The sequence below is a fragment of the Dermochelys coriacea genome, chromosome 23, assembly GCF_009764565.3.
Source record: "Dermochelys coriacea isolate rDerCor1 chromosome 23, rDerCor1.pri.v4, whole genome shotgun sequence".
Taxonomy (NCBI): domain Eukaryota; kingdom Metazoa; phylum Chordata; order Testudines; family Dermochelyidae; genus Dermochelys; species Dermochelys coriacea.
Genome location: NC_050090.1, coordinates 6389944 through 6416784, shown reverse-complemented (window position 1 = coordinate 6416784; position 26841 = coordinate 6389944). Strand labels below are relative to the sequence as shown.

At 60.7% G+C, this 26841-nt stretch overlaps 1 protein-coding gene across 1 annotated transcript in view; it reads left to right on the top strand.

Annotated features, from left to right (window-relative positions):
• Positions 1-26197, top strand: part of PPP1R13L (protein phosphatase 1 regulatory subunit 13 like) — a 31959-nt gene extending 5762 nt beyond the window's left edge. The window contains exons 2-13 of the mRNA XM_038382299.2: positions 13082-13187; positions 14244-14374; positions 14980-15517; positions 16137-16235; positions 16532-16629; positions 18135-18552; positions 19442-19974; positions 20329-20466; positions 20932-21065; positions 21722-21888; positions 23028-23227; positions 24528-26197. Coding sequence (XP_038238227.1) covers positions 13082-13187; positions 14244-14374; positions 14980-15517; positions 16137-16235; positions 16532-16629; positions 18135-18552; positions 19442-19974; positions 20329-20466; positions 20932-21065; positions 21722-21888; positions 23028-23227; positions 24528-24566 — 2601 coding nt within the window. The 3' untranslated portion in view covers positions 24567-26197. The remainder of the gene's footprint in view (positions 1-13081; positions 13188-14243; positions 14375-14979; positions 15518-16136; positions 16236-16531; positions 16630-18134; positions 18553-19441; positions 19975-20328; positions 20467-20931; positions 21066-21721; positions 21889-23027; positions 23228-24527) is intronic.
• Positions 26198-26841: the final 644 nt, after the last annotated feature.

Here is a 26841-nt window from a genome sequence, read left to right as displayed (position 1 = left end):
ACCACGGGGAGCCGGCCGGGGCTGCGAGGCGCCCAGGTACTGTGGTGGTGGGGACCGGAGGTGGAGGGGCGTGGGTAACTCATGGTAGTCACTCTGTGGCTGTAACATCCCTGGAGGCGCCCCCCCCAGTGACTCCAGTGTGAGCGGGGCTGGCGCCGATCCTGGGCATTGTGGCAGCCTGGTGGACGTGCAGCTCCTGGGAGTGTTTCTGGCGGTCAGCACCAAACAGGCATTTTCCTTCATTCCTATGGGATTCTGACTCCAGAAGTGGAGGGCTCTCGCTGCGCCCCATGTGCTTGAGCAGGACAGCGCTTACCCTGTTCCACACTCACTGGCTTGATTCCCATCATGTCCCAGAGCGGGGAGTTCCCTGCCTGTCTGTGCTGTGGGCATCACCACAGGCGAGGGCACCGTGGCCCATGCCAGGCAGAGCCAGGAGGTCTGGCTGACCAGCCCATGGTATGCTGGTGCGGTGCCCTCTCTGCGGAGCTCTAGGCTGGGCCAGCCAGGCCCGCCCGTGTATGTGCACCCGTTGTGTTGAGTTCTGAAAGGGATGTGTCTCTGGCTCTGTCGCCATCGCATGGCCCAGGGCTGGGCTTTCGAAGAAGCCAAGCGGAGTGGGGTGCCTATGAAATTCAGTGGGGCTGGGGTGTCCCAAACTCCTCAGGCTCAAGAGTGAGATGCTCTTGCCCTAGCGTGCTTGAGGGGCTGCTGAGCCAGCGGGGGGCACTGGCATAGAACCCCATGGTCAGGGAGACTTGGGCCAGCTGGAATTTAAACACATTTTGTTTAGGAAGCAAAGTCCGTGGGATGGGGTCCCCTCCCGCAGCTTGGCACATCACCTCCTCCCCGGCTCCCCCTTCCCAGCACCTTCCTGGTGCTTCACAGCTCCGCTTCTCTCCCCCAGTTTGTTTCTGTGGCCTTCAGGGGCATTCGCTGAACCTTACCTGTGTCAGCACCAGCATTTCCTGCAGTGCCCACCCTAGTGACCCCTTGGGTTGGGGGTCTCTGACTCCTGCTCCAGGAGTGTGAGGTGGCTGCCGTCCTGAGTAACTGGGTTCGTCTGCGGCTCAGCCGTCCCTGGGGTCACGTTCTCCCTTGACTAGGAGGCTCTGAGCTGCACTCTGCCCCAGGGACCCCTGGCACCACAGAACAGGAGAGTGGCCCAGGGCTGTGTCCTGTGGGAGGGACTTAGGCTCCCCAGAGTGACGTGCACTTTAATACAGCTAAAGGCCAGGCCCTGCATCTGGGAACCAAGGCCAGTGCTCATGCTGGCGGGATGAGGAACAGGGACTGAAAGGGACTTGGGGTCATGGTGGACATCAGCTGGCGAAGAGGGCGAACGTGATCCCTGGGTGTGTGAGCAAGGGATTTCTAGCAGGAGCAGGAAGGGGGGGTCACCTGGGTATATGGCACTGGTGAGACCCTCACGGACCCTGTTCCCAGTTCAGGGGTCTTCAGAAAGGGGAGTGATGAACTGGAAAGGGCTCAGAAAAGAGCCACGAGAGCCATACAAGGGCTGGAAACCTGCATTCAAATTTCTTCAGTCTCGCTCTGCCACAAGCAGGAGGATTTTGGGAGCAGAGGGCTCTGCAGCCCAGCGGACAAAGGCAGAGCGAGGTCAGTGGCTGGAAGCTCAGGTAGATCCAGAGCAACCAGAAGGTGTAGCAGTGAGGGGTGTTAACCAGCCACGGGAAGGCCCCATCTATCGGTGGGTTTAACTCCAGACTGGCTGTGTCTCCTTGAACGTTTCACTCTGGCTCCAGCAGCCTGGGAGGCAAGCCCTGAGGAACCACTGTGACCATCCAGTCTGACCTGTAGGACATGGGCTAGGGGATGTCAGGGGGTTAGATGGATGCAGAGGATCTAGGTAGGAATAATCAGAGGGGTTACCCATGCGGCAAATGAGGGCTAAGCAGGAAGAAGGTCAGGCTTGACAAAGCCCTGGCTGGGATGATTTAGTTGGGGATTGGTCCTGCTTTGAGCAGGGGTTGGACTAGATGACCTCCTGAGGTCCCTTCCAACCCTGATACTCTATGATTAGGGAAGGTCTGTGTGAGCCCCCCTGGGTTCCTCTGGGATGGGGTATAGGGGGAGTGTCAGCTTGGGTCAGGTCTGGCTGCCATCGGGTCACAAGGTGAGGTTTACAAAACTTCTCCTATCGCTGCAGCTGTGACATTGCTGTGGGGGGCTGGACCGGGAGCTCCAACCACCTGAGGCCCTGGTCATGGGGCCTCATCCCACCCTGGGGAGCCCCTGCTGATGTGTAGCTTTCCATGCAGGGCAGACTGTGCTCAGAGGCCCCTACCTGCCAGAATCTGGGGCCGTGAGGCCAGTGCCACTTTGCTTCTGGGTTGAGCCACGGAAGGGGTGTAGTGCAGTGAGGGGGACCCAGCCCCAGACTCCCGGACCCTGCAGGGGAGGAGCACATTGACCCCCAAGACTCCCTGCCGAGCTGGCAGCAGTGGGTGGTGGCCCAGGTCCATGATGGTGTCTCCCGCTGGTGACATTTGTGGCTGGGGCCCTCTTCCTGGACCAGTGAAGGAAAGGGCTGGTTTGCTGGGGGGCGTTGGGCAGGTCTGTCTGCCTGGTACATCCTGTGGGCTGGGCAGCTCCAGCTGCATGTTACCTGGTTCTCTATATTGGGTGTGGCTGGCTAGAGAACAGGTTTCCCTAGTGGGCGGCGGCAGAGCGAGTGTCTGGCACATGCACAGCGCTGTGTGTTACTCACCTGCCTGCCAGTGCCGCCTGGGAGCTAGGGCCGTGCAGGGGGCTGCGTGGGACTTTCTGCCGGCTGGGGGGGCACCAAAGCCACAGATGCCGCAGACTGCTCGAAGCTGGGCTGTCCTGAGGGATGGAGGGCAGTGGCACCTGGCTAGTGCCAGCTTGCTGGACCTGGGACCGGTTACAGCCCACTGCTGGCTCACCCCTGGACTCACTGCTCCCTCAAGGCTGGTGCGGGAGGCCGGGGGTTCAGTGCTGGCTGCAGAGCTGTGCTGGGGATGTTACCACAGCTCCTTCTGGCGAAGCCCTCCTCCTTCACCCGTCCCCTCCTCTAGGCGGCCCCAACGGGCCAGCGCCAGGACTAGGCCCCAGGGGAGCCCTCCCGAGGCTCCCAGTATATGAGGAGAAGCTCCCAGGATGTCTGGCAGGAGACACCCCCCCCCCCCCAACTTTCACATGCAGGCAGGTAGCTCCTGAGGTCCCTCCACCATGGAAAAGCCCCTTTGACCTGGCAGATCCAGTCAGTTCCTGCCAGAGAGTGTGGAGAAGCTGGGGTTAGGGCAGGTCCGTGGCTGCCAGTGGAAACCTGAACCCTGTGCCGAGGGTCCTGGCTCCCCCGTCCTCAGGTGTCTGCTGCCATCACCATCATAGCCAACTGCATGGCCAGGCCAGTCTTCCATTCACTTTGCGTTTGCGCTAGGGAAAGTGACTCCGTCATGGCTGCTTGCCCCAGTTCTGCAGAGGCTGGTGGCTGGCCCCAGCCCTTTGCCTGGGCCAGGAGGCTTGGACAGCTGCACATTCCCACAAGCCATCTCTTGGGTTGCAGGCCCAGCTCTTGGTGCCCGCCGGCGTGCCTGCACCTGTCGGGTTTGGTACCTGTAACTGCATGGGACGCTTGGCCGTGTGGTGCCCACTTCTCCACTCTTGTCAGGCCGGGGATGAGCAGGAGTTCTGAGCAGAGAGATCCCCTGTGCAGCTCTCTCGGGAGCTGGAGACAGCAGGGGTTGGAAGGAGGATTCCTGGCTTCCGTCCACGGCTCTGGGAGGGGAGTGGGATCTTGCGGGAAAGAGCAAGGGGCTGGGAGCCAGAACTCCTGGGTTCTGTTTCCAGCTCTGGGAGGGGATGAGATCTAGTGGTCAGAGTGGAGAGGGAGCCTGGAGCCAGGACTCCTGGGGTCTATCCAGAGCTGTGGGAAGGGAGTGGAGTCTAGTGGTTAGTGGGGAGAAGGCTGGGAACTGAGATTCCTGAGACTTCTCCATCTTGCTGCATGACCTGGGGTGAGTTCCTGCTTGTCTGTGCCTTGCTCTCCCTGCGGCCGCTGGAGCTGGTAACACTACCCAGGCTCTGGCAGGTCCCTGGGGGCTCTGTGCTCCCCAGTGCTCTGGCGCAGGGTTGTTGGGTTTCACTCTGATACCCACGAGGCAGTGGGAGCTGCCCTGCCTGCCTGCTGAAGGGTGAGAGTACATGAGGCTGCAGCTGGGCAGGGTGGAGGGAGAGGAGACAGCCCTGGCGCTGCCCTCTGCACTACCTCTGCCCTCTGTCGGGGCGCTGCCCTGTGAGGCACTAGCTGTGCCTCTCCCTGGCAGGGCTCCTCAGCCAGGGCCCAAATCAAGAGGGGGTGGCGTGAACAGACCCAGCCAGGGTTCTGCAGAGGGGCCCCGGGAGAAGTGAGGCTAACCTAGAATCATAGACCCATAGGGTTAGAAGGCATGGCAAGGGTCACCTAGTCTAACCCCCTGCCATGATGCAGGATTTGTTGTGTCTAAACCACCCACGACAGGTGGCTCCAGCCTCTTTTTGAAAACCTCCAGCAAAGGATCTCCCTAGGTGTCTGTTCCATTGTCCTACTGTTCTTACAATTAGGAAGTTTTTTCTGAGATTTAATCTAAATCAGCTGTGCTGTAGTTCAAACCCATGGCCTCTTGTCCTGCCCTCTGTGGCAAGAGAGAACAACTTATCTCCATCTTTTTTATGGCAGCCTTTCAAGTGTTTGAAAACCCACTATTATGTCCCCCCTTAATCTCCTCTTTTCCAGATTAAACATACCCAGTTCCTTCAGCCTTTGTTCACATGGCTTGCATTCCATCCCTCTGATCATCTTTGTCACTCACCTCTGGATCCTTTCTAGTTTCTCCACACCCTTTCTAGACATTGGTGACCAAAACTGGACACTGTCCTCCAGCTGAGGCCTAGCTAGCGTCTAGCAGAGTGGTACTGTCACCTCCTGTACTTCTGCTAATGCAATCTCAAATTGCATTTGCTTTTTTGCAACAGCATCACATTGTTGACTCATGTTGAGGTTGGGATCCACTACAACTCCCAGATCCTTCTCAGTAGTGCTGCTGCCAAGCCAGTTATCCCCCATTCTCTATTTGTTTTTTTCTTCCCGAGGGTGGCACCTTACAATTGTCTTTGTTGAATTTCATTGTGGTGTCTATACCCCAGTTCTCTAATTTATCAAGATCCTTTTGGATTCTAGCTCTATCCTCCAAAGTGTTGGCAACCTCCCACCTCCAGCTTTGTGTCATCTGCAGATTTGATCAGGGTGCTCTCTAGACCTAAATCCAGATCATTAATAAATATGTTAAACAACATCAGACCCAGAACAGATCCCTGTGGAACCCCACTGGAGACCTCCCTCCAATCCAACATCATTCCATTTATAGTTACTCTTTCTTTGTGGTAGTTTAACCAATTATGTATCCACTCAATGGTAGTTCTGCCGAGCCCACGTTTCTCCAGCTTACTTATGAGAATGTCATGTGGGGCTGAGTCAAAAGCCTGGCTAAAGTCCAGGTATATCATGTCCACTGCATCCCGCCCATCCACCAAACTAGCTACCCTGTCAAAGAAGGATAAGTAAAGAACACGTCAGAGATCTTCTGCCCAACCTGAATGAATTCAAATCAGCAAGGCCGGATGCTATTCAGCCCAAGGTGCTGAAGGAATTACCTGAAGGAATCTCAGAGCCAACTGGCGATATTTTCAAACTCATGGATGACAGGAGAGGTCCCGGAAGACAGGAGAAGGGCCAGTGTGATGCCCATCTTTAAAAAAGGGGGAAAGGAGGAGCCGGGGAACTACAGACCACTCAGCCTGAGCTTGGTACCTGAGATCTACTAGAGCAAGGTATAAAATGTTCCATTTGCAGATTCCTGGAGGATGAAGGGGTGATCACTAGCAGCCAGCATAGATTTACTAAGAACAAATCATGTCAAACCAGCTTGATATCCTGTCCCCTTTATTGTCTGTGGTACCTTCACTAGTCGTCCGGTCATCTGTTATTTTTTTGTGTGATGACTGAAGCAAAGACATTGAGCAGTTACTGGCTCGCCTTCTCCATTAAACAGCAGCCCCTCACCATCCCTGACTTTTCTTCTCTGTCTGACTTATTTGTAGAGCCTCTTCTTGTTGGCTCTAACATCCCGGCCAGCTGTAGCTCATTCCTTGCCTTGGCTTTCCTGATTTTGTCCCTACATGCTTGCGCTGTTCCCGTGTATGTTCTTTGGTGACCAGCCCCTCCTTCCATTTCCTGTAGGATTCTCAAGCCCTGACTGACTGGCCAGCAGCAATGGGCCTGGGGCATGTCCCACCTGAAGGGCTGTGCTGTGATATCAGGCACCCCATTTCCCTCTTAGCCACAGGGACCACCGGTGCCCCTCGCCTACTTGGAAAGTTTAGGCAAAAATGGTTAAGTACAGAGTTGAGGGCGGGGGGGATGCACTTTTCCCATGATCTGAAACCCCCAAAGCGTGTCTGGGAAACACACACGTGCCCTGGGGCACCAGCGCACGAAGCATCGCAACAGCTGCTTCCCGTTGAGAGCTTGCGCAGTCCCATGGAAGCCGCTGGAGTCCTGCTGAAGCCAGGAGTCAAGCGCATGCCAAGGGGCTTTCCCAGAGCCGGATCTTATGGGGGCTTGCAAGTGCATTTGGGGGTGGGAGTTGCGCCCCAGGAGTGTGTTGGGGGCAATGTCTCCCCAGCATACTGAGCTCCCAGAGAGCAGTGCTTCCCGTGGCTCATTCTATGAGGGGGGGTGGAGGGATAGCTCAGTGGTTTGAGCGATTGACCTGCTAAACCCAGGGTTGTGAGTTCAATCCTTGAGGGGGCCATATAGGAATCTGGGGCAAAAATTGGGGATTAATCCTAGATGACCTCCTGAGGTCCCTTCCAACCCTGATATTCTATGATTCTAAGGGGCTGGGGTGATGGGGGTGCCTGACTCTCCTGGGCTTAGCGTTCCCACCATCCCCTTCTCCTGCAGAGTGTCATAGCTGAGCTGCAGCCCCCCAGGGGACATCTCCGTTCAGCTGCAGGCTGGCCTGGGAAGCTGGTAGGAAGGAGCTGTGGCACCCTACATGGCTCTTCCTGTTTCCTCATGTCCTGGGACCTTCATCCTAGAGCAGAGATGGGCAGGACCAGAGCCTGGAGAGCTGGGCGACTGGAGCATCGGCAGTGATGCACAAGGGGGGACAGGAGTGACCTACAGTGTGATGCTGTCCCGCCCCGGAAGCATCAGGACAGGCTTCTTCAGCCCCACAGAGCCTCAACCCCCCTATGTGCTACAACCCTGAGACATCTCTGTATTAGTGTCTCCCAACTGTCCCCATCTCCTCCAGCCTGATGGATGCATCACGGTGATGCTCAATGCCAGGCTGAACTCGGGAGACGCTCAGCAAAACCACTGGCCATTCAGCCACAAAGGTGTGCCCCAACTTCCTGGGCTTTGCACGCGGGTGCCTGGGCTTTGCACACCTGTGTGGGCGCTGTGTGTGTAGGATGTACATACCTGTGTGTGTAAGGTATTGTAGCAAAGTGGGTACTCATGGCTGCAGCACCTCCTACTGGTCAGTCCAGGAATTAGCCCATTCCAGCCTCAGAGCGCCTCCTGCTGGCCGGTATCTCCCTACTGGTACCTTCTTCCTCATCCATCTCCACCACTGTACTTCAGACACTTCAGGCCCTGTGTCCTTCCCGGTGCCTCTTATCCCCCATATTCTGGGTCTCCCTTCCCAGGGGAACCCCCTCCCCCTATGCCCACCTTGCCTCAATGGCTACTGCCAGTCGTCATCTAGCCCCCTTTCTCTGGGGCAAACTGCAGTCTGTAATGGCCACTCATCATGGGCAAGGGGGTTGGACCTGCTGCTTTTCTAGCCCCAGCTGTCTCCCTGCAGCCCCAGTACCTCCTTAGGCCTTTCTGCCAGGCCTCAGCCTGGGAGATGGCCAGGCCTGAGCTCCCCAGCACTACTCTGCTGAAGGTACCCTGTCGCTTCAGGCAACCAGGTCCTTCTTGCTCCAGGGCTGGAGTGAGACTCTCTCGGCTCCTTACTCACAGCGCTTGTATCAGGGGCAGCTGTGCCCTGAATGAGCTGGCCACACCTGTGCCCAGCTACTCAGCCAGCCTCCCTCAGCTGCTCTCATTCCTTTTATCCCAGAAGTGGGGTAACCACCCCGCTACAGGTGTATATACCTCTGGGTGTATGTAGGGTGTATTGACAGGTTTCAGAGTAGCAGCCGTATTAGTCTGTATCCGCAAAAAGAAAAGGAGGACTTGTGGCACCTTAGAGACTAACAAATTTATTTGAGCATAAGCTTTCGTGAGCTACAACTCACTTCATCGGATGTCCACGAAAGCTTATGCTCAAATAAATGTTAGTCTCTAAGGTGCCACAAGTCCTCCTTTTCTTTTTGTAGGGTGTATGTACCTCTGGGTGTATGTATCCGCTGTGTGCGTGTGTAGTGTGTACGTTCCACTGGGTGTCTGTATGTATTGTGTGCGTGTGTAAGGTATATGTTCCACTGTGTTTGTGTGTGGGGGAGGGTGTATGTTCCTCTGTGTATGTGCTGTGTATGTGCATGTGCTGTGTGTGTAGGGTGGCTGGAACTCTGTGTGTATCTGGAGTGTGTGCACCTGCCTGTTGTGTCTGCATGTGCGTTGTGCGTATCCACCAAGGCAGCATGTCAAGACTTGGTAGCAGCCGGGCCAGGTGCTGCCCAGGTGGCAGTGCAGGGAGCAGTCCCTGGCCTTGCCCGCGATGTTGGGAGGCCCTGCCTGCGGTGACCCTGACGCTGCTCTGCCAGGGGCATTCTTGGGGAGGTCACCCAGCTGGCGGATGCTGGGGCAGAGTCCCAGCAGGGGCATGAGCCGGCAGCACTCTGGAGCTGCAGTCCATCGCCCTGGTCAGAGAGTGCTGCTGTCCTTTCTGTAGGGCAGAGCCCTCCCAAGGCAGTGGGGGTGCGGGGACGGAGCTCAGCATGGGCCTCAGAGGCACTCCACTGCTGGCGTAACTCCGCGAGGGGAGGGGGGACTGCCCCAGCCGGGAACTCAGTCCAGGGGCAGGGGGGCTGCACAGCATGAGAGCAGAGCTACATGGGTACCAGCATGGCAGAGCACAGTGGGGGCCTAACCCCAGACCAGGAGGACAAGGAAGGGACGATGGGACGGAAGCTAGAAAGGCCCTGTCTGGGCAGATCATAGAGGGCCAGGCAGCAGCATCCTTGCAGTCTGTCCCTGGGCCTTTGCCAAATCTGGGTCTATACAGCCCTGGCGATGGGGGGGCCCCCAGCCTTCCCCCTTGGGGTGATTCCTGGCCAAACCCGTCCCCCGTCAGGGAGTGGCATAGCCCCCAGCCTGTCCCTACAGTGTTCGCCTTCCCCTCCCTCCACAGGGCTCACACCCTGCCAGGCTTTGTGGATTCTCACTAAGCCCAGGGCCAGGCTCCAGCCCTCCTGGCCAGCCAGGCGGCTCCCTGGCCGTAGATACTCCTGCGGGAGGGCTAGCTGGGTTGCTCTGGGCCCATCCCCTGGCCTGTTTCTCTGGCCTTGGTTAGCATGGTCTGCAGTGGCATTAGCACACTTGAGGCTGGGCTGACGTGAGGTGAGTGAGGCTCTGACTCCCAGCCCACCTGCAAAGCAGCTCCCTCTCCAGCCTGTGCTCCTGCCAGCGGGAAGGTGACAGGCCCCGGCAGACTTGTTTCCGCTGGGTATCGGATAGCTGCAGCTCAAAGCCCTTCCCCTTGGCTGGGCTCCACTGGGTTCTGTCCCAAAAAGCAGACGGAGCCGCTCTGGCCCTGGGGCGGCTCCACACGCCTTCGATTCTTGCCTGGGGAATCCCCTTTCCCTCCCCGCAACCCCTGGTCCTGGATTTACCAGGGTGGGGCCAGGATCGGGGTCTTGTCTGTACTTGAAGGCTGCTCCCATGTTGGCTTATCTCAGGCTATGTCCGCACTATGCTACAGCCCTTACAGTGGCCCAGGAGGTGGGGGCTGGCTCTGTGACCCAGGCCAGAGGTGCCGACTCGCTAATTTCCCAGAGGGGACTCGACCCCTGCTCCACCCCAGGCCCTGCCCCCCCACTGCTCCCCTTCTCCCAAGGCCCTGCCCTGCCTCTTTCCACCCCTGCCACTTCCCACCCTCGCTCCCCCCCGCTGAACAGCTGATCACTGGTGGGTAGGAAGTGCTGGGAGGAAGGGCGGGGGAGCTGATCAGCAGGGTCGCTGGTGGCTGCTGTTTTTTTTTTCCCTGTTGGTGCTCCAGCCCCGGAGCACCCATGGAGTTGGCATCACTGCCCCAGGCCCCTCCTTTCCCCTGGGAGCAGGGGTCTCCTAGTGATCCCACCCTAGCTCACTCTGCTCCTTCCCAGGCCCCATGGCAAAGCCCCTCCAATTCCCTTCCTCGATGGCTGGTTCCTCCCAGGGCCTGTGCATTTCACCGCAGCCGTAGCTGGCCGCATCCTCCTGCTCTTCCTTCCCTGGCCCTCGGTGCCAGCCTAGCTAGGCGCTGCAATCAGCTGTAGCTCAGGGGTAGCTGTGGCCCGGGGTAGGGGTGGTGATTAAGTCACATGGAGCGTCTGCAGCTCAGAATTGAATTAGATCCCCTGACTCACCAGCCTGTTCCCCCTGTGGGCTCCCAGCATCCCCACTTGCTCCGCACATTCCCTGGGGCCAGCTCCCCTGTTGCACTGGTAGGTTTGCCCCCTGCCCCAGTTGCGCCTCACTCTTTTGATGCCTTAGCCCTCTTTCCCCCCCCCCCCCCGAGCTCTCCATGGCTCAGGATGTGGTACCGGGGAGGGGAGCAGAGCACTGTGCTCCATGTTCACAACATGGCCCGCTGCAGCGGGCGTCTAGCCAGCCCCCTCACCCTGCTGCACTCAGGGGCCTCTGTCCCCAGAAGCTGCCACCTCCCTGCCCTTTCCCCTGCAGCGATTGTTCCCAGGCACCTTCCTGGCCTGGAAGGGGTCTGTACTGCTCGGGAGATGGTATCTCCTGTGCCGTGGGCACCAGCGCTCTCCACCCACCGCCCTGCCTGGCTCCAGGGAGAGCTCACATGCAGCTTCCCAGCTGGCCTGAAATTTGGGTGGGGCCTGCAGGGGCATGATGGGGAAGGGGCAGAACAGCTCAGAGCATAGGGTCTGTGGGTGGGGTTGGGCCATGGCCCCTAACTCAGGCTGCAGACGGTGCGATCCGGCCTGGACCCCACTGTAACAGCTCCCGGAGGCACCAGACCGGAAAGCCCCACATCCAGGCAACACAGCCTTAGCATTGGGAGCTAGCTCGACCTCCTGCCCCATAGCTCTGAACCCGTCGCTGCATGTCCCGCAGCTCATTTGCTGGTATCCTCCCCTGCCCCCTTGTCTTGCCCCAGGTGCGGCACCTGCCTGTGGCTGGTAACCGGAGACGGTCCCAGTGCAGAGCCTTGGTTCGGTGGGTCTGAGGCTGCAGCTCAAATCCTTCCAGCGAGGGGCCCAATGTGAACCAGACCCAGGAGCAGCCAGGCTCTGGGTCCCTGTGGCTGAGGAGGACAGGCCAGGCTCTGGCTGGGCCCAGATAGAGGCACAAGGCTCAGCTCTGGGTTGGGCCATCCCCCACCCCAGTCTTTCTGGGCCCATGGATGGATGTAAGAGTCCCGTGGGATTAGCTCCGCTCTAGGTGTACATGTGTCCATGCCACTGTGTGCCTGTCTGTCTGTACACCCCCATGCAGTCGTGTTCCCCCCCCCCCCGCCTATGCTTCCGTGGGCCCATGTGTGTGCTTGTGTCTCTGTGTGCCCAGGTGGGTTTGCCCACATGTACCCTAATGCCACTTGTTCCTTGCTCTCAGGAGACCATTCTGGGGGCTCTGCTCTGCATCGTGGGGTCTCGGGAAGCTGATCCCACGGGGAGACCAGCCCCTCTTGTGCAGCTGTGGCACTGCTGGTATTAGGGGGAGGGTGTGCTGTGCCAGGCTGGGCTGTGGTGGACCTTAGCCCAGTGTGAGGACTGGTTCAGGCATGGCAAGCTGGGATTTGGCCTGGCTCACCCTGTGTACTCCATTATAACTTCCATTTTGGTGCCACATGCTGTCTCCGCTGGCACGGACGTGGCATGTCCGGGGGGGGATGCCTCACTCGGGGAAGAGATGCCCACAGCAGGTAGCTCTGGTGGTGATTGCTCTTGGGTAGGATGCCCGGTGCAGAACCGCACAATGGATTACGTATTTTAATTATTATTATTGAAAGCAATTCAAGACAGTCACAGCATGCAGCCAGGAATGGGCTGCAGGGTCCCCAGGGATTCTGGGTAACAGGGTGGGGGCTGGGTCCCCTAGGGAAATGGAATGGGCAGGTCCTTGGGAGGTGATGGGGGGGTAGGAGGGCAGCTCTGGTGGGGGGCAGCTCCCTGGGGGGGCGGAGGCGCTGGGGCTGGGCAGCAGAGCAGAGCTGATAATAGCTGTGCTGCTGCCCGGCAAATGCAGGGCACTACTGGCTCTGCGTGCGCCAGGCGAGCAGGCCCGGGTGCGTAGCTGTGCCCACCCGTGGGTGTTTGCTTAGTGCGTGGGATGGCCGTGGGTGGCAGGCTCAGTTGCAGGAGGGTTTGCTCCTCTACATGGTGCTCAGCAGTCTCAGGCATGGCTGTGCCCAGCCTGTGCACCAGGCAGGGGGGCAGAAGTGCCAGGGGCTGGAGTATCACCGACCTGGTGGGGTTGGTGCCAGGTGAGCTGGGTGTTCGCTGTGTCCCTAGCCCCTGTGTCGGTGGCAGTGCCGGGTCCTGGTGCCCGGGCGTCCCCGAGCCTGTCCCCTTTGGTGCTGGATGCCAGCTGTGGCGCCCTGGCTCACTGGAGCTGGCGGCGCCTGTGGCCTGGCCAGGTTTCTCTGCTGCTCCTTCCATTGCCCAAGAGCCCTGAGTCAGCCACTCCGCCTGCATTCCCAGGGCCGGGCAGGAGCCAGCCCCGCCCCTGGCTCCCAGGGCTGCTTTGTAGAGCAGAGGAGCGATACTGAGCACCAGGCGCCTACTCAGCCCATTGGCACCTGGGTGGGGCAAGGGGGTGGCCCTGGCTGAGAAGGCAGCTCTGGGTCCCAATGGAAGTGCTTCTCCTCCCCAGATCCCTGCGACACTGCAGCTGGCGGCCAGTGGCCTCGGAGCCCCCTGCACCATGGCCAGCGAGAAGATGCATGGTGCCCAGGACCTGCTGGAGCTCAAATTCCAGTGTAAGGGTGGAGGGCTGGGGGTCGCAGGGTGGGGAGGCCCTGTGCTTTGTGCACAGTGGTCTAGGGAGTGGCTGGGAGAGGTGGGGGCTGTGTGGTGACTGGGGGGAGGTGTTGGGGGGGCAGGAGGGGCGCTGGTGGATGTGTGGTGACCAGAGGCTTGGGGGCATTGCCTGGTGGTTGGCAGGGGTGCAGGGTAGCCAGGGGCTGGAGGGGGCATGGTGGCTTTCTTGGATTTGGGGTACCAGGAAGTTGAGCTTTTGCGGGGAGCAGAGGGCGCATGGTGGCGTGTGTGGTGGCCAGGAGGGTGGGGGATTTGTGGTGGTTGGAGGTTTGGTGCATGGTGGCTGGCAGGTGTTTGAGGTGGCCAGGGGTGGGGATTGGGGTGCAGTAGGTTGGGGATTTGGGGGGTGTCAAGGGTGCGTGGTGGCTGGCAGGTGTGTGAAGTGGTCAGGGGTGGGGATTGGGGTGCAGTAGGTTGGGGATTTGGGGGGTGCTGAGGGTGCATGGGGGCTGGCAGGTGTGTGAGGTGACTGGGATGGGGATTGGGGTGCAGTAGGTTGGGGTTCTGGGGGGTGCTGAGGGTGCATGGGGGCTGGCAGGTGTGTGAAGTGGTCAGGGGTGGGGTTCGGGGTGCAGTAGGTTGGGGTTCTGGGGGGTGCAGAGGGCGTGTGTGGTGGCCAGGGGTTCGGAGTGCAGTAGGTTATGGTTCTGGGGGGTGCGATAACTAGTGGCTTTTCAGCTATTTGGTCACAGCCTCCCAGAGCTCTTGGGCTGCTGTTGCTGAACCCGTAGCCCAGCCGTCCCACCAACAAGCCTGAGTGCTCTGCTCCCCACTGACTCCTTGGGAGAGCCTGGAGACAAGCTGGGGATGGGATGAACCTGGGACCCTGTTGCTCACCGAGTCTAGGGGCCTCTCTTGGAACCGCCGGCCTGCCCGAGTACACTCAGCGGGACAAGGGCCCCGCAGGGCCATGGCTCTGGGCTCTCTGCGTAGCCCGGGCCAGCCGGGTGCGGACCCTGCCCTGGCACAAGGCCTCACAGTGCCGTCTCCCCCAGCCCTAGCTATGAAGCACATTGACCTGAAGCAGGTGGAGCTGGACACGGCTGCAGCCAAGGTGGATGAGCTGTCCAAACAGCTGGAAACCCTGTGGACGGACAGCCCAGGGCAGACTGCTGGGCAGCCCAAGGTATGGCAGGGAAGGGAGGCGGCTTGTTTTGGCAACGACTGCCTTGTCACGGCGAGCACTGCCCCACCACTGAGATACAGCCATCTCTGGGGTGTGATGTAGCTGAAAGAGAATCCTCTACTTTCACCTGGATGGGGATGTTTCAGGGAGGAGGAAAGGGATTTGACCAGGATCCCAGGGCTAACACCCTGGCAAAGGGGAGTCTTGTGAACGGGCTAGTGAAAGAATCAAGTGGGCAAGAGTTCAGGTCTCTCATCCCCAAGAAGGCACCTCCAGCAGCACAGCGGCCCATAGTGCCAGGCTGGGCCAGTGGGGGGTCAGCACTCACCCCGAAGGGACAGCGCCCCCTACTGAGTCCTTGCCCCTTTCCCTGCAGCACAGCGCCCCCTAGTGCCAGGCTGGGCCAGTGGGGGTCAGCACTTACCCCAAAGGGACAGCGCCCCCTACTGAGTCCTTGCCCCGCTCCCTGCACACAGCATCCCCTAGTGCTATGCTCCCCCCCGGTGCAGTGGTGCCATAACAGGAGTCTGATTTGCTCTGGATGGGGCAGTGGCTGCAGCCGCCAGGCCCGTGCTGAGCCTGTCTGCTCTCCCTGCCGCTCTCAGGTGGACAGATACGGCGCCAGCCCCTCGTACGCCCCAGAGCCGCTTGGCTTGGCCACGTCCCCACAGTACGCCAGGAAGAACGTGTCCCTGGAGAGCACCAACAGCTACATCTCCTACCACGCTGAGACCTTCTCGCCCACCGCCACCGGCAGCTCCCCTGCCAAGGCCCCGCTGGGCCACCCCGCCTCGCCCCAGTCCCCCTTCTACCTGCAGGGCGAGCCCCTGGAGCGGGCCCAGTCGCCCCGGCCCAAGGTGCTGCCCGTCTCTTACAACTCGCTGCCACTGCCCAGCCCCAAGGGACGCATGCCTTCCTCGCACTCCCTGTGGCAGGCTGGGGCCACCGAGCGCCCGTCCTTCTGCAGGCCGGCGGGCCGCGCTGGCTCCCCCCGGCTGGCGTCTGTCCCCTCTGAGGCCTCGGCACCGCAGATGTTCTTCCCAGACCGCGCGCTGTCTCCCCGGCCGCCCCACCCGCCGTCCTACGAGAGCCACAGCCTGTTCCCCACTGGGCCCAGTTCCTTCGCCCCCTTTCGGGCCCAAGGTAAGCCAGCCCCAGCCTGACGCACGGACCCCCTCCCCATATGGCTTTGGGGGGAAAGGGGAGTGCACCGCTGGGCCTGTTCCTCTAGGGGGCATTAGAGAGGTGCTTGCTGCGTCCTGCAGCTTTATGGGGGGGCTCAGAGCAGGAATGACGGAAGTTCTCTAAAAGTGGGGGGGGGCCCATGGGTGCCTGAACGGTGGCCCCGCCCCTTCCCCCAAGGCACCGCCCTCACACCACCCGTTCTCCCAAGGCCCCCGACCCCTCTGAGGCCCTGATCCCGTGTGGTCCCCTCCCCTGAAACCCCGCTCCTGCACTACCTCTTCCCCCCAAGACCCTGTCCCCTGCTTGCTCCTCCCCGCCCCATTGTTCACCCTTACAGCCAGTAAAATGTGGGGTGGGACATGGACCCCTGCCTCCGAGCAGGGACGAGCTGCGGTGCTGAGACAGGCAATTACTTCCCTGGGGGACGTGGAGGGCTCTGGGTCACACTGGTGAAGTCTCCCCTGCCCATCCCCCATTCTGGGACTGGAATGGCCCCTGCTGGGGGCAGGGCAGGGCTAAGGACCCAGGTGCTGGGGGGCTGAGGGTGGGGTGAGCCATTCAGAGTCTCTCTCTCCAGATGACCTGGTGATCCGGCGAAGGCCCCAGAGGAGCTGGAATGAGTCGGACCTGGATGTGGCGTACGAGAAGAAATCATCCCACTCGGCCGGCTACGAGAGTGAGTGCCCAGGGTCCATGGGGAAGGCCTGGGGGGATGGACAGACTTCTCTCTTCCCCTCCCAGTCTCTGGGAAGCTCCTAGCTGCGGAGGAGCTGGCAGCGCCGAGGGTCCCTGGCAGGCCACAGGGGAGCTGGCAGCACCATGGGGGGTCTCTCCTAGCATTGTCTGGGTACCAGATCCATTACCACACAGAGCCCCTCAAAACCCCCATCCTAGCAGGACAGAAAAGCAGGGTGTGGCTTGGCCCCTGTGACAACATGGGAACCCCCCACCTCACCAGCTGCCTTCCCGCAGGAGGAGATGTGCACGCAGGGCTCAGGCAGGCGCCCGCGGGGTTGCAGCTGGCTCCTTGGAGGGAATCAAGCCTGGATGGGGCCACAGGGCAAGGCAAGGTAAGTGCTGGCCAGGCAGGGTGTCACGGAGTCCCCGGGCGATGCTCTGGAACTGCTCCCTACAGAGCCAGGCAGGACTCTGGGGGGAGTCTCCGCTCTGGGAGCAGCCTGTCTGCAGGACACACAGCTCACCCGGCTTCCACCTTCCTGGGTCTGACCTCGGAGCAACCAGCATCCTCTGCCCCTCCGTGCACTTCCCACAGCGAGTCCGTCCAGGCAGGGTCCTGGGGAAGCCAGAGGGTCCTGCCCCCCAACTCCGCAGTCAGACGTGACTCTCAGCCAGCCAGTAAAACAGAAGGTTTATTAGACGACAGGAACATGGTCTAACACAGAGCTTGTAGGTGCAGAGAACAGGACCCCTCAGCTGGGTTCATTTTGGGGGACAGTGAGCCAGACAACCACGTCTGCACTTCACTCCATGTCCCCAGCCAGCCCCAAACTAACTCCCCCTCCACCCCCTCTTCCTCTGGGCTTTGTCCCTTTCCCGGGTCAAGAGGGCACCTGATTCCTTTGTTCTCCAACCCTTTAGCTCTCACCTTGCAGGGGGGAAGGGCCCAGGCCATCAGTTGCCAGGAAACAGGGTGTTGGCCCTTCTCTGTGTCCAGACCCCTGCACACACCTGCCCTCTAGGGCTCTGCAATGATCATGCACCCTCATCCCACCACCTAGATACTTAAGAACTGCCTAGGGGAAACTGAGGCACCACTCTATTCAGAGGAAACATTAAGAACAGTCCTCCTTCATCACACAGGGCTAGCAGCCGACAGGGCTGGCGCATAGCATGGTACCACGTGGGGAGGAAGGAGTCACAGCACCAGTCCCTGTGTGCTCTGGGGAGTGAAGAGAATTCATCTGCATCTGAATCAGGCCAAGCTGACCCCTGCCAGAGACCAGATACTGGGCTGGGCCTCTGGGTCTGATCTGAGGCCACCGGCGCTGGGATGGGGCTAGCTGGGGCAGTGGGTCTGATCTGGGGCCACCGGTGCTGGGATGGGGCTAGCTGGGGCAGTGGGTCTGATCTGGGGCCACCGGCGCTGGGATGGGGCTAGCTGGGGCAGTGGGTCTGATCTGGGGCCACCGGCGCTGGGATGAGGCTAGCTGGGCCAGTGGTTTGATCTGGGGCCACCGCTGTAGGGACGGAGCTAGCTGGGCCAGTGGGTCTGATCTGGGGTGACGGGGGAGAGGTTTGGGGCTAGCTGGGCCAGTGGGCCTGATCTGGGGCGACGGGGAAGAGATTTGGGGCCAGCTGGACCCGTGAGTTTGCTCCTGCTCTGGGAACCTGGCAGCCCTGCATCTGGCGGCAGGCAGCTGCTGCGACTGGCAGCCCTGCATGGGCCCTGCCCCACTGCTGGTGGGACCCTGGAGCCAGAGCTGTACTGACTAGGCGTGGAAGCTGCAATGACTTGTGGCTGGGTGTCCCCCTGTGCTGCTGGGGGGCTGGTGGGGGGTGTTCTTAGCACTGCATCTCATCCTGGCTGGCTCACAGCCCCCTCTCTCCCCTCCAGGACGAGCACCCCCAGCCTTATGCCATGCACAGCGCCACACTGCCCCGCAACTACAAAGTGTCCCTGCTGCCCGGCGAGCGCAGACCAGACAGCTCCTTCCGCAGGCTGCTGCCCGCCAGCCAGACGGGCACCCTGCCCCGCAACTGGCAGTTCTCCCAGCAGCCTGTCTCGCGCATCGCCATGCCGCCCCCCAGCCCGCAGGGCACACGGGCGAAACGCCACAAGCCCCTGCCTCTCTCCATGATCTTCAAGCTGCAAAACGCCTTCTGGGCATCTGGAGCCTCCAGTGTCAAGGGCCAGCTCCAGGGGGCCCCAGGCTCCCCCATCTTCCTCCGCTCCCCACAGAAGCAGCCCCAGCTCCAGCAGTCGTCTCCTCCGGCCCAGGCTCCTCTGCGGCTGGCCCCATCGGGGGCTGAAGGTGAGAGACCTGGGGCAGATGTTGCAGGGCCTGATGGTCTCCTGGTTCCCCCGGAGCGGGGGTGAGGTCAGACCCCTAGCACCATGGGGCACAGTGTGTGGGAAACAGGAGGAATTGCTCTGCACTCAGCAACGGGGCTGTATATGTGCAAGGGCCAGGGGGCTGGGAGTGGATCCAGGACTCCCCCGAGCTGTTGGGATAAGGGAGGAACTGAGTAGGTTTTGGGGCTCCCCTTTGGGTCTTGGGGTGCTGCCCGGTGTCTGGGGAAGGGGTACTGCTTGGTTCCCCCTGTGGATCTGGGGAAGGGGGTGCTGCCTTGGCCCCCCTGGGTCTGGGGGTGCTCCCCTGGGGTCTGGGCATGCTGCCTGGGGTCTGGGCTTCTGGGTGCTGACTGGGTCTGGCGGTGCTGACTGGAGTGTGGGTCTGAGGGTGCTGCCCTGGTTCCTCCTGTGCATCTGGGAAAGGGAATGCTGCCCTGGCTCCCCGGGTCTAGAGATGCTGTCCTGGGTCTGGGGGTGCTGACTGGGTTCTAGGACTGGGGGTGCTGACTGGGTCTAGGAGTGCTAACTGGGGTGCTGGCCTAGGGCTGGGGAAGGGGTGCTGCCCTGGTTCCCCCTGTGGATCTGGGGTGCTGCCTTGTCTTCCTTGAGTCTAGGGGTGCTGTCATGAATCTGAGGGTGCTGACTGGGGTCTGGGTCTCACGGTGCTGCCCAGGGTTAGGGGGTGCTGTGCCACATCTGGGGGTGCTGACTGGGGTTGGAGGTTTGGGGGTGCTGCCCTGGGTTAGGGGTGCTGTACTGGGTCTGAGTCTGGGGGTGCTGCCCCTCATCCGGGGGTGCTCACTGGGGTCGGGGACTTGGGTGTGCTGACCTGCCATGTCTCTTACCAGCAGCGGGAAGGGCCTCAGCCCTTGAAGCACTGGTGGAGCCCGTGCGAGGGGCCCCGGCGGGGGGTGACACGGAGCCCGAGCTGGAGAGCATCCTGCGGGGCAGCGAGGCAGAGGAGGTGGCTCGCCCATTGAGCCCCACCCGCCTGCAGCCTGTCCTGCCCCCTGAGGCTCAGAAGGTGCCCGAGTTCAAGGAGGTGGCCCGGGTGCTGGCGGAGATTCCCCGGCCCCTGAAGCGCCGTGGCTCCATGGAGCAGAGCCCCAGCCCTGTCCTGCCACCTACCCACAAGAAGCAATACCAGCAGCTCATCAGCCGCCTCTTCCATCACCGGGGCCGCAAGGAGGAGCCCGTGTTGGTGGGGGACGACCTGCCGCTCATCACTGAGACAGCTGAGCTGAAGGCAGCGACCCTGGTCAGCCCTGCCCCGGCACCCTTGCCCCAGAGCTCGCCAGTACCCGCAGCGTCACCCCTGCTGGCTGTTACAGAGAGCCCAGGCACCCCGACACCCAGCCCCGGCACCCTGATGCCCAGCCCTGTAAGTGCACTGAGGAGCTGTCAGCCAGACCCCTTCCCCGCCCCAGCCCCGGCACCCTGACGCCCAGCCCTGTAAGTGCACCATGGAGCTCTCAGACAGACCCCTTCCCCCCTACTCCCCCAGTCCCAGCACCCCAACGCCCAGCTCTGTAAGTACAGCCATGGAGTTGTCAGCCAGCCCCTCCCCACAGCCCCAGGACTGGGCCCCCCAACCTCCCCGGTGCAGCCATGGAGTTGTCAGCCAGTCCCCCCCCCACCCCTGCAACTCCCAGAACTGGCCTCCCTACTCGCTGGCACAGCCCGAGCTCCAGCCCCTCCTGCCCACACCATGATCTTGCCCCTTGCGTGCCTGCAGGAGAAGCGCTCGGCGCTGCGCAAGCTCTCGTCCCCGAGGCGGTGGCTGGGGAAACAGGTGAAGCTCAACCCCCTGGTGCTGCTGCTGGACGCGGCCCTGACGGGCGAGCTGGATGTGGTGCAGCAGGCAGTGAACGAGGTGAGGCCCCTGCCCTGCCCCGCTGGAGACAGGCCTGGCCTGGAATCCTCTGCTGAGCGCGGGCTGGGCAGGAGGCAAGGGCACCCCCAGGCTGATGCACTCCCAGGCTGCCCCGTCCCCTTCATCCGGCTGGGGCCTGGCCATCTAGACACGGACTCCAGCCCCTGTGACTGGTGAGCGAAAGTTGCTGCCCCGTCAGCCCGTGATCCCTGCGTGACTCAGCCAAGGGCCCCCATTGGGCAAGCCCAGCACATCCCTGTACCCCACAGCTGGCAGGCCTCTGGGTGGCTGCTCTGGATCCTTTGTCAGCAGTGGTCGGGGAGATGATGAGTGTCCTGCCATGCTCTGGTGGATTGGGATGGACACAGCCCCTGGGACGGGCCCGGTGTGCGGGGAGAGCAGGGGGCACAGCTCTGGGACAGGCGGTTGGCTGCATTTTCTGAGTTCACCCGCTCTGGCCTGCAGCTCAACGACCCGAGCCAGCCCAACGACGAGGGCATCACAGCTCTGCACAACGCGATCTGCGGGGCCAACCACAACATTGTCGACTTCCTCATCAGCGTGGGCGCCAACGTCAACTCCATGGACAGCCACGGATGGTAAGTGCCCACCCATGCAGCCGCTGGCACCCGGCCTGCACTCGTGTGTCTGCCAGCACCCACCGTGCAGTCTTGTGCCCACTGGTGCTTGCCATGTGGCCCTGGCACCCTGCGTCCCCGTGTCTAGCTCCGCGCCTCCCAGCACTGCCCTGTGGCCCTCCGCCACTCAGCCCCATGCCTGCCAGTGCTGCTCTGCACCCTGTGTCCCAGTGCCTCCCAGCGCTGCCCTGTGGCCCCGTCATGCAGCCCCGTACCTGCAAACGTTGCCCCAGCATCCCAGTGCCCTCACCCTATGTGCAGCCACATCCCTGCCCTCGAGCTCCTGCTGCACAGCCCTGGCATCTCAGAGCAGCTGCACTGCTCAAGCCCCCATGCCCCCCTATCACCCAGTGCCTGATGCCCAGCTGTGCACCCTGGCCCTGCCCCTCCCTTGCAGCATGCCCGGTCTAGCCTTGTGCCCTCATGCTCCCCGTGGGTCCGGGCAGGGTTGAGGTGGGTGGATGTAGGTACTGTGTGCGTGGCTGGGGTCCGTCCCTGTCCCCAGTGCTGCCTGCCCCAGGTCACCGTCGTGCCCACTAGTGCAGGCAGAAGCTGGTGGTCCCAGCAGAGCCCCCCACTGCCCTGGGTGCCTGTCAGCTTCTGCCTCCTGCCCCCAGGACTCCCCTGCACTGTGCCGCCTCCTGCAATGACACAGCGATCTGCACGGCCCTCATCCGGCACGGAGCCGCCATCTTCACCACCACCTTCAGCGACGGCAGCATGGCCCTCGAGAAGTGCGACCCCTACCGGGAGGGCTACAGCGAGTGCTTCAACTACTTGGCTGGTGAGGGAGGGCCACCATGGGGAGGAGCGGGGAACGGGGGGGTCATCCTCATAGGGGCGGGTTGGGGTGTGACGAAGTGGGACTGTTCTTAATGTTTCCTCTGAATAGTGTGGGGGTGCCTCAGTTTTCCCCAGGCAGTTCTTAAGTATCTAGGGGGTGGGATAAGGGTGTATGATCATTGCAGAGCCCTAGAGGGCAGGTGTGTGCAGGGGTCTGGACACAGAGAAGGGCCAACACCCTGTTTCCTGGCAACTGATGGCCGGGGCCCTTCCCCCCTGCAAGGGGAGAGCTAAAGGGTTGGAGAACAAAGGACTCGGGTGACCTCCTGGCCCGGGAAAGGGACAAAGCCCGGGGGGGGGGGTGTGTGGAGAGAGTTTCAGTTTGGGGCTGGCTGGGGACATGGAGTGAAGTGCAGACGTGGTTGTCTGGCTCACTGCCCCCCAAAATGAACCCAGCTGAGGGGTCCTGTTCTCTGCACCTACAAGCTCTGTGTTAGACCATGTTCCTGTTGTCTAATAAACCTTCTGTTTTACTGGCTGGCTGAGAGTCAACGTCTGACTGCGGAGTTGGGGGGCAGGACCCTCTGGCTTCCCCAGGACCCCACCTGGGCGGACTCGCTGTGGGAAGCGCACGGAGGGGCAGAGGATGCTGAATGCTCCGAGGTCAGACCCAGGAAGGGGGAAGCCTTGTGAGCTGTGTGTCCTGCAGACAGTTGCTCACAGAGAGGAGACTTCCCCAGAGTCCTGCCTGGCTTCGTGGGGAGCAGTTCCAGAGCATCGCCCGGGGACTCCATGACATGGGGGCAGCTGTGTGTGTGTCGGGGGGGGCCCTGGGGTTTGATCCCCGCGGGGGAAGGGGTGGGGTACTTCCATGGGGGAAGGGAGGGCAGGGTGGCTGGTAGGAAGGGTGGGGCCAGGAGGCTGGGTTATTCCACTGTGGGACTTGGGCCTCCCCTGGGGATGCTGGCTGATCCCTATGCCTCCCAACCCCGTGGCAGCTGGTTCATTCTCTTTCCTCCCCCACCCCCCATGGCCCGTGGTGGCAGCTGGTTCGCTCGTGCGCCTGCCCCCATCCCCGTGGTGGTATCTGGCTCATGCCGTCCCCCCTTTCCCCCCCGCCCGGCCGGACTGTTGTTGCAGATGTGGAGCAGAACATGGGGCTGCTGAACAACGGGGTGCTGTATGCGCTGTGGGATTACAGCGCCGAATTCAGCGACGAGCTGTCGTTCCGCGAGGGGGAGCCGGTCACTGTGCTGCGGCGCGACAGCCAGGAGGAGCTGGACTGGTGGTGGGCCTCGCTTTACGGCCAGGAGGGCTACGTGCCCAAGAACTACTTTGGGGTGAGCCCTGCCCTGAGCTCACCAGGGTGGGGAGGGGCCGGGGCTGGAGGAGGACAGGCCGTGCTGGAACCAGCTGGGAGCAGACCTGACCTAGGCTTTGTCTTCACTGCAAAGCCAATAGCACAGTGGTCCCCAGACTTTTGAGGGTTGCACCCCCCTTACCCCTGTCCACGCCTCCAGTCTCCCAGAGCTGGGGCTGGGGCTGCGGCTTGAGGATGGGGGACGCAGCCTGGGTTAAGGGGGCAAGGCTGGGGGTGGGTCTGGGGCCGGTAGTGGGGTGGTGGCTAGGGGCCGAGGCTGGGGGTTGGAGTGGAGCTGCAGCCAGGTTACGGTGGGGGCTGGCAGCCAGGTGTGGCTCCACTCCCAGCCTTGGTCCTGGCCGGGAATGGAGCAGCAGCCGAGGCTGGGGGCTGCTGTGGGGCAGGGAGCAGAGGGCCAGGGGTGGGGCTGGGAGCCGGGGACGTGGCTGGAGGCAGGGCTGGATCAGACCTGGTAGCAGAGTGGGGTTGGGTAGCACTCGCTCCCCTCCTCCCCGCCCCAATGGGGGCTAATCCAGACCCCGCCGAACCCCCTGGATGTTCATCCACACACCCCCAAGGGGTGCGTCCCACACTTTGGGGACCTGTGCTATGCCCCTAGTGCAGACGCAGCATATGCTGACAATAGGAGGAGTTCTGTTGCCTTAGGAACACCACATCCCCGAACCCCAGAAGCTGAACCTGCCTGAGCCTCCCTCGACAACGCTGTCTACACACTAGGGGCATTGCCAGCATAACTGGGTCACTGGCCCGTGTGGTTTTTTTACGCCCCCGATGGACCTAGCTGTGCTGGTGTGTGTTTGGCCCGAGACTCAGGGATTTCAGTTCGCCTGAAGCTTTGGTATTTTCTAATTTGCTTTGGTTCAGATTCAGAAAATAAATTTATCAAAATTCCCTGGCGAACCAGAGATCCCTGAAACATTGGTTTCAGAAAGACCAGAATATGGTGGGGATGAAACAGAGATGTGAAACTGACAAGAATTCAGAGCTATTCGGTGAATAGCAGCCATGAAACTGAGAAGAATGTCAGTTTCACTTAGCAGTTCCACAGCTGGGAGCCGGCCAGTCCCTGGAGCCCCAGTTCCAGCCAGGATCTGGGGTACGGGCAGACTCACTGGTGAAGCTGTGGACCCTTGAACACTGGCAGGCTTCTGACCACCACTGAGCAATAGCCACTGCTGTGGGGAAGCTCGTGGAGCTGCGGTCGCTGGGAGGGCACTGCTGTGGGGAAGCTCACACTCTTTCTCTCTCTCCTCCCTCAGCTATTCCCCAGGGTGAGGCCTCAGCGGAAGAAGGTCTAATGCACCAGCACACGGCCCATCTGCTGCTGCTGCAGACCTGGGAAAGCAGCTGGCTCCTGATGAACTTAGGGGCTGGGGGGAAGACGGGGTTCTGCTGCTGGGATTCTCCCCTGCTGGGAAGTGCTCCCCTCTTCCAGGGATTTGGTCAATTGGCCCTGGGGGCTGTGTGGATGGGGGGGTAGGGCTGTGAGGGAGCCAGCTGGGCAAGGTGGATGTCATGCTGGCAGAGAGGTGGGATGGGGGGCAGAGGGGGGTCATGGCTTTGGCGTGCACTGTGCGGGGGGTAAGAGCGTTGGTGGGAGCTGGGTCTCACCCTGGATTCAGTCGGGCCCCATCTTTGGCTCATCCGCGTCAGAGACTGGTATGCGTGACTGCAGGGGGAAGGGGGGAACAAATTCAAATTGGTCTCTAACCAAACTAAACAGTCTGTCCCTTGGGAAAACCCGAGGGTGGGTGAGTGTGGCGGGGACAGCCTCCTGTGGCAGACCAGGTGCCACCCTGCTCCTCCCCCACCCTGTGGGCTCCCGCCTGACCCGGTGCCGTGGCTGGGGGAAGCTGTGGGGGGAGCGGTCATTTCCTGGCCCAGTCTCAAAGCAGCTGTGTTCCTGTGGGAATCACTGGGCCCAGGTGCACCTACTTGCCAGCCCACCTAATGGGCATACAGAGGGAGAATCCTTCAAGATATGGACATGCAGCCCATGGAGACTTTGGGTCCCAGCATGCATTGGGGCCAGTCGGTTCAGTGACCCCCAGCGGTGAGGTTCTGGGGGCTTCACCCTAACTGGATCCTGGGCACTTCCACAGAGGTCCAGGCCAAGAAGATGCAGGGCCCAGCTTCCTCCACAGTCTGGCAGCACTCCTGGTACCAGTACAATAGGCCCTATGGTGCTGCTGTCCTCCTTACCCATGGGGCTTGGCGCCCAGCCCCCATTCAGCCAGGGAGTGGGGAACGAGGCTGAGAGCTGAGCCCTACTCTGTGCCCTTCACTCACAGGCCTCTCCCCAAAGATGTCCCTCTGCCCCCCGCTACCTGCCGGCCTTAGCTCAGCTTGTGCCGTGTAAGCTCCCCACACAGGCCCTGGTTCTCCGCCACTCATCTCCGGCTGTTCGCTGTGTCGGCATGAGGCTGAAGGGGGGGAAGCTTTCCAATCAGTGGGGCAGCTTGGAGGTGAGGGCCGAGGCAGGGAACCCCGGTGGGCTGGGGATGCAGCTGTGCTGTCGTGCAGCCCTTCGCGTGAAGCCTGCTGCCGGGGCCTGTGTGGCTAGCTGCTGTGAATACAGGAGAGGCTGACGATGCTCCAGTGGGACAACCTGTATTTCTCTCAGATTCCAAGGCCAGACATGTCCATTAGATCATCGAGTCTGACCTGCTTTATCACAGGCCAGGGAGCTGCCCCCAAGTTATCCCTGTAGGGACCCAATTGCTTGTGCTTGGCTGAAGCATCTTCCCAAAAGGCAGCTAAGTTGGACTGGGAGAGATCAGGAGGTGGAAAATCCACCACTGCCCTGGAGAGTTTGTTCCACTGGGGAATATTTGTGCCTAATTTCTAACTGGAACATGTCAGGTTCCAACTTGTAGCCGTTGGTTCTTGTTCTGCTTTTCTCCATTAGATTAAAGTGCCCTTTAGTACCCAGTTTGGCTGCTGTGAAATTGCTGCGATCGAGGGACCTCTCAGTCTTCTCTGGGATCAGCTAAACAGACTGAGCTCGGCTCTGAGAACTTTAAAGCACCCTAATAGAGGCTCAAACTAAATGTATACCCCCAATGGGAAAAAAATACTGCCATGGCTAAACAAGAGTGTAAAAGAGGTGGTTAAAGACAAAAAGACATCCTTTAAAAATTGGAAGTTAGATCCTACTAAGGAAAACAGAAAGGAGCATAAAGGCTGGCAAGTAGAAAGTAAATTCGGCAGCCCAGAAAGAATTTGAAGAGCAACTAGCAAAAAAGCACACAAACTAACAGCAAAAAAAATGTAAGTACATCAGAAGCAGGAAGCCAGGCAAGCTATCAATGGGGCCACTGGATGATCAAGGTGCTAAAGGAGTACTCAAGGAAGGCAAGGTTGTGGTGGAAAAGCTACATGAATTCTTTGAATTGGTCTTCACTGCAGAGGAGGTGAGGAAGATTCCCACACCTGAGCCATTCTTTTTAGGTGACAGATCTGAGGAACTGTCCCAGATTGAGGTGTCAATAGAGGAGGTTTGGGAACAAATTGATAAATTAAATAACAATAAGTCACCAGGGCCAGATGGTATCACCCAAGAGTTCTGAAGGA